Genomic DNA, 6,961 nt, shown 5'->3' with positions numbered 1-6,961 from the left:
ACGCATAAATCTAATAATATAAGGCACTAAAAATGCATGTTATCAATAATATTATAAGCATTTATCAAATACTTTATTTTTGTATTTTTTTTATTATAAGCATGTTATCAGACTGTATTTTTCTCAATTTTTTATCTGGTAATATTTATAAATTCTTACACATCATTTTAAATACTTATTTCTGAAAATAAGATAAAGAACATATAATGACTGTGTTTACAAATATTCACAATTTAAATTTAAATATAATATTATCTAATTGATATTAGATATCAATATTATTGTATATTTTCAAAACTTATACTCTAATTTGAAATATGTAGAATATTTTTTTCTTATTTTTGTACTAATTAATTGTGCTTATATATATCAGCGTTAACAAAACAGTATCCATGGATCAGATATTTGATGATTCTTCGTCTTTTTAAAACTAGTAATCTAATATTTATTTTCCTAATTATTTTATTCACAATATTGAATTAATCATACTACAACGTTTTTTTTTTACTACAACGTTGATATATTTAAACATAAAATTTTAGCTTGTACTATTTTGTTCAAAATTAATAGTGTTACAACCACAAGCCATGACTTTTCAGATTTTCCTAATTGATAACTTCAGTAAAATACTCTCTTAAATAAATGAAACATTTATTTCCACATTTCTATTGATATTAATGCAAGAATCGCCATAAGTCTGTATATGCTTCGTGTTCAAGAAGAAATTAAATGATGGATTCATATTCATGACACTTGTAGACCAAGATTCCTGAAACTGAATTGTGGGTCGAAAATGCTATTCAGCAATGTGGCTAATCTAAGCCCAGCTTGTGCAATCCTCTTCTCCATCACTTGGTAACGAGAGAAGAAATAGTCATCTGAAAGGAGTTATATGGCCTCAATAGAGTGAAAAGTATGAAAATACTCATTTGATCCAGAAACAACATACCTCCCAATGTTAAGTTTTGAACCACATCTTTGTAAGCATATCTGCATGACAAACTGATGCTCTCTGTGGCAAATCTATAAATGAAGATCATTGTTAAGTTTTGTAAAAAATTTAGTGCACCATATCAAAGTAGTTATGATATGAAATATTTGATAATTCGTTAAAATGTTTTCACATACTGTGGTGCGCATGTGACGGTCTTTCTGTTGCATGTTTCCCAAGTAATTATATCGTCAAACCAATTTTCCTGAGAGTGAACAAAATAATATGAGAGGAATCAATTAAATTTCCCAGGTAAGGAAATCATAAACCTAATTTTGATTTAAAAATCTGTCAAATCAACTTTGGTGCCAACAGAGTATAGAAAAATCTTTCAACTAGATTATAAAGAATGATAATATATAACAGAAACAAGTTGTCACTGCATGAACTTTTATGCACTAACTTCCCAACAAAAAATGATACAGAGTAATGCAAATTTCAACAAAAAAATGCCAAAAAATCATAATTTAGCACTATATATAATTTTGCAATATTTAATCAACTAAGTGATTTCATATATTGAGATTAGCTGGGCAAATGAAATCACATTAATACTTACAGTGATGTTCCGCTCAATGCTCTGTATCATCTCATCCCGGTCTTTGTTGTAGAAATCCTTCATCGCTGTCTCAATCATGCTCACATCCCACACCTGAAGAAGTAAAAATGTATAAGTCCATCTCTTTGTATACATCTATCCATCTCTATTTCTCTATATTTCTTACTAACTCTCTATACATCTATCTATCTCAGCCTGCCCTCTCTCTCTCTCTTTATACCTCCCTTTCTTTGCTCTATGCTCTCTCTATATTTTCATTCAGTCTCTCTAAACATGTCTCTTCTCCTCTCTCTCTCTCTCTATTTGCTTTCATTCACTCTCTTTCTCTCCATCTCCTTTTTTTGTTCTATACTCTCTCTCTTCTTCCTTTTATTTGATCTACGCTCTATCTCTATTTTTTCTCATTCATTCTCTTTCTCTCTATCTCCATCTCTTTGTTCTATGCTCTCCCTCTTCATCCTTTTCTTTGATCTATGTCTCTCTCTATTTGCTCTTATTCACTCTCTTTCTCTTTATCTCCTTTTCTTTGTTATATCCTCTCTCTCCCTCCTTTTCTTTGATCTATGCCTCTCTTTATTTTCTCTCATTCATCTCCTTTTCTTTACTATATTCTCTCTCTCTCCCCCTTACTCTCTCTCTCTCTCTCTCTCTCTCTCTCTCTCTCTCTCTCTCTCTCTCTCTCTCTCTCTCTCTCTCTCTCTCTCTCTCTCTCTCTCTCTCTCTCTCTCTCTCTCTCTCTCTCTCTCTCTCTCTCTCTCTCTCTCTCTCTCTCTCTCTCTCTCTCTCTCTCTCTCTCTCTCTCTCTCTCTCTCTCTCTCTCTCTCTCTCTCTCTCTCTCTCTCTCTCTCTCTCTCTCTCTCTCTATCTCTCTCTCTATCTCTCTCTCTCTCTATCTATCTATCTATCTATCTCTCTATCTATCTATCGATATCTATCTATCTATCTATCTATAGAAACCAATAAAAGGTGGCACTCACATGGTGAAGATTGCTCTTGGCTTTGTACCATCTGACCAAGATTGTATTCCCACCTTCGTCGTCAGCAAATCCCACATGCAGAGGCTGATGAACATCTCCCATGAAGTGTGCCAGGAACATCAGGCTCTCCGTCAGGTTATCTGATCACGCAAGTCAATGAAAGGTCAACTCCTACATCATATTTATCTGCCTGATCTATCATATAGATTCAATGTGATCTGAATTTTCCATACACCCGTTTGAAGATTTTCCATAAGTTCTCAGTTGTGCCGTGTAATTGTTGATTGCCCCTACCACACACATATTCTGTTGCAATTTGTCATTGTGGCAATCCCCTGTATCATAGACAGCTCTGATGAGAGAGAGAGAGAGAGAGAAGGAATGTAGAGAAAATGAAAAAGGAAAGGTCAAATAATAGGGATGGAGGACAGATTCAGTCATCCATTCAGAGGATTCGTTGTCATCTATACCATAATCCATCTGCATTTGTCGTCATCACCATACAGTCATCAGTCCAGTTCAGTCATTCGTCCGTGACGAAGAATATAACAGGTGATAGAAATGGCTCCCACCCTCTCTCGAGACTCAAACTCTTTCACTCTCTTCCCATCTCCGTCATCCGTCCATTTTCCATGATCAACCATCCATTATCTCAGGCAGATGACCAATCAAGGAAATGACTTTATACAGACATCAGGAACTTTTGTTATGGATGACAGATGACGGAATAGGCTGAAATGGATGATGAGCCGACCAGATAGTAACAAAGATAAGTGAGACATAGAGATGCCACAATCTGTCACTAAATATAGATAATATAAATGATAATGCCAAAGAATCAAAGTCTATTGAATGTTCAGAGGACATTGTACAAAAACATATTGCATATAAATGTATTATTTTTATGACAGATAGTTCATTCATATCATCATGATAAAAATACCAAAAGTAGGTCTTTCAATGATCTCCTTACACATGGCTACTTTTTGCTGTTATTTATCAACACTTTTGGCTGTTAACAAGTGTTACTAATTTCATCAAGCTAGTCATTGAGGGTCTTGATGAAACTTGTGATCGTCTCTCATCATCATGCCTTTGTTAACATGACTCATCAGTTGGAGGATGAAGATGACAAAATTGAAAATCGTCATTTGAGCTACAAAAATGATGATGGCTGCTTTTTGGGATGACGAGTTTAGCCATCACCAAAAAACGCTATTAAGGGTGCCAATGAAGAACTCTTGATCATCATTTGGGCATGAAACTTTATCCAAAAAACTTTAGGTCTACAGCTGATGACGATGACAGTGATGATAAGTCAAGTCTACTGGAGATGAAGGGTGTTGGATGAATACAAATATATTGATAACAAAAATCAAGTCTACAGATGATGTGGGTGTTGAATGACTGTGGCGATGACAAAGCTGAAACTCAAGTCTACAGCCAATGGCAGGTATTGGATGACGATTTCTGTCATTGTATGCAAACACTAGTAAGGACAAAAAAAATCAAATATCGATCATCATTTAAGCCTACATCAGATTGCGATGACGGTGACGAGAATCAGATGACAGGCATCAGATGACGATCTCCATCATCATCCACAAACACTATGAAGAAATATTGATGAAGAAATATTGATGCCCATGAAGAAATATTGATGATCATAAAAGCCTACAGCCAATGATGATGAAGATGTTGACCACGATGGTGAAAATCAAGCCTGTAGATAATGATGACAAAGATGTCAACGACGATGACAATAATGAAAGTAGGCCCACAGCTAACCATTATGAAGATGTTGATGACAATTACGATCACAAAAATCAAGCCTACAGCTAATGATGATGAACATGTCAACTACGATGACAATGATGAAAATACCCCTACAGCAAATGACTATGAAGATGTCAATGTCGATGACGACAATGACGATGATGGCAAAAATCAAGCCTACAGCTTATGATGATGAAGATTTTGACAACAATGACGATGATGAAAATCAAACCTACAGCTAATGATGATGAAGATGTCGACGATGATGACAATGACGAAAATCAAGCATACAACTAATGATGATGAAGATGTTGACGACGATGACGATGACGAAAATAAAGCATAAAGCTAATGACGATGAACATGTGAACGACAATCACATTGATGACAATCAAGCCCACAGTTAATGATGATGAAGATTTAGATGACGATGGCAATGACAAAGCCAATGATGGGTATTGGTTATCGAGCTTTGTCGTCTTCCCCAAATACTGGGAAGGATGCTAATGAAGAACTATAGATCATCATTCGGTCCTACAACCAATGACGACGACGGATGTTGGATGACGATTATACTCATCGTCCGCAAACACTAGGAAGGAAGTTATCGAAGAAATCGGCATTCAAGACAAGGAACGATGACGGGTTTTGCATGACGATGACGTTTACGCTGATAATCGAGGGAGAAGGAGAGACGTACTTGTAACCTTGAATTCACAGGTTCCTGGCGTGTTGGCGTAGTGAAGAGGGCTCGACCAGCGATAGCGAAATCTCACGTCGTCTGCCCACGAGCAAACCTCCGCCAATTCACCCCCGGCGACGGGGGGAAGGAGTTCTCTCACAGCTCTGTTCGTGTTCTCCGATAGATATTTCTGTAAAATTATTCGACCCGTCAATAGTAATCCACAGAGATAGAGAGATAGATGAACGAGAGAGAGAGAGATAAGGGAAGAAAAAGAGAGATTGTAAAAGAGAGAGAGAGAGATGGGCGAGAGGCAACTAGATAAGAGAACGGAAGAGAGAGACATAGATGGCCGAGAGAGAGAGATAAGAGAAGAGAAAAGAGAGATTGGAGAAGAGAGAGAGAGAAAGATGGGCGAGAGACAAAGAGATAAGAGAACGGTAGAGAGAAACATAGATGGGCCAGTGAGAGAGAGATAAGAGAAGAGAAGAGAGAAATTGGAGAAGAGAGAGAGATAGATGGGAGAAAGAGAGAGATTGGAAAAGAGAGAAAGAGGCATTCGAGAAGAGAGAGAGATTGGGGAAGAGAAAGATCAGAGAAGAGAGAGATTGGAGAAGAGAAAGCTCAGAGCAGAGAGAGAGAAAGATCAGAGAAGAGAAAGAAAGAGGTTGGAGAAGAGAGAGAGATCAGAGAAGAGAGAGAGAGAGAGAGAGAGAGAGAGAGAGAGAGATTGGAGAAGAGAAAGCTCAGAGAAGAGAAAGAAAGAGGTTGGAGAAGAGAGAGATATCAGAGAAGAGAAAGGGAGAGGTTGGAGAAGAGAGAGAGAGGTAGGAGAAGAGAGAGATCAGAGAAGAGAAAGAGAGAGGTTGGAGAAGAGAGAGAGATCAGAGAAGAGAAAGAGAGAGGTTGGAGAAGAGAGAGAGATCAGAGAAGAGAAAGAGAGAGGTTGGAGAAGAGAGAGAGAGAGAGAGAGGTTGGAGAAGAGAGAGAGAGAGAGAGGTTGGAGAAGAGAGAGAGAGGTAGGAGAAGAGAGAGATCAGAGAAGAGAAAGAGAGAGGTTGGAGAAGAGAGAGGTTGGAGAAGAGAGAGATAGATCAGAGAAGAGAAAGAGAGAGGTTGGAGAAGAGAGAGAGATCAGAGAAGAGAAAGAGAGAGGTTGGAGAAGAGAGAGATAAGAGAGGAGAGAGAGAGAGATAATAGTAGAGAGAGATGAGCGAGGGATAAGAGCGATAGAGAGAGAGAGCATATGAAAACAAAGAGAGATGAGAGAAGGATATGAGCGACAGAGAGAGATGAGTGAAGAGAGGGAGAGAGAGATTGGAGAGCAATAAGAGAAGAGAGGGAAAGTGAGAGAGGTTGGAGATAGATGAAAAAAGAGAGGAAGAGAGATATACGAGAGAGAGAGAGAGAGAGGTGAGAGAGGGATAAGAGCAATAGAGAGAGAGGATACCAGAAGAGAGATGAGAGGGGGTAAGAACGAGAGAGAGAGAGATTGTAGGACAAGAGATGAGAGAGGGGTAAGAGCGAAAGAGAGATGAGAGAGGGCTAAGGGCGAAAGAGAGAGATGAGAGAGGGGTAAGGGCGAAAGAGAGAGATGAGAAAGGGGTAAGAGCGAGAGAGCGAAATTAGAGAGGGGTAAGAGCGAGAGAGAGAGAAATGGGAGAGGGATAAGAGAGAAAGATAAGAGAAGAGAGAGGGGTAAGACCGAGAGAGAGAAATTAGAGAGTGGTAAGAGCGAGAGATAGAGAGAGAGATGGAAGAGGGATAAGAGAGAGAGAGAGATAAGAGAAGAAGAGGGGTCAGAACGAGAGAGAGAAATTAGAGAGGGGAAAGAGCGAGAGACAGAGAGAGAGAGATGGAAGAGCGATAAGAGAGATAAGAGAAGAGAGAGGGTCAGAACGAGGGAAAGAAATTAGAGAGGCGAGATATAGAGAGATAGATGGAAGAGCGATAAGAGAGAGATAAGAGAAGAGAGA

The 6,961-nt window shown here is 38.4% G+C and overlaps 1 protein-coding gene across 1 annotated transcript in view; it reads right to left on the bottom strand.

The window, feature by feature from the left end:
• Window positions 1–639: 639 nt before the first annotated feature.
• The window catches only part of LOC144703001 (endonuclease 4-like), a 6,920-nt gene continuing 598 nt past the window's right edge, over window positions 640–6,961 (bottom strand). The window contains exons 2-8 of the mRNA XM_078575059.1: window positions 5,004–5,175; window positions 2,761–2,862; window positions 2,528–2,667; window positions 1,551–1,643; window positions 1,129–1,196; window positions 950–1,023; window positions 640–878 (exon numbers count right to left, since the gene is read on the bottom strand). Of these exons, the coding sequence (XP_078431185.1) occupies window positions 745–878; window positions 950–1,023; window positions 1,129–1,196; window positions 1,551–1,643; window positions 2,528–2,667; window positions 2,761–2,862; window positions 5,004–5,175 (783 nt within the window). The 3' untranslated portion in view covers window positions 640–744. The remainder of the gene's footprint in view (window positions 879–949; window positions 1,024–1,128; window positions 1,197–1,550; window positions 1,644–2,527; window positions 2,668–2,760; window positions 2,863–5,003; window positions 5,176–6,961) is intronic.

The sequence above is a fragment of the Wolffia australiana genome, chromosome 5 (genome assembly GCF_029677425.1).
Source record: "Wolffia australiana isolate 7733 chromosome 5, ASM2967742v1".
Taxonomy (NCBI): domain Eukaryota; kingdom Viridiplantae; phylum Streptophyta; class Magnoliopsida; order Alismatales; family Araceae; genus Wolffia; species Wolffia australiana.
The sequence above is the reverse complement of the archived record's forward strand: the minus strand, read 5'-3'. Positions and strand labels throughout refer to the sequence as shown.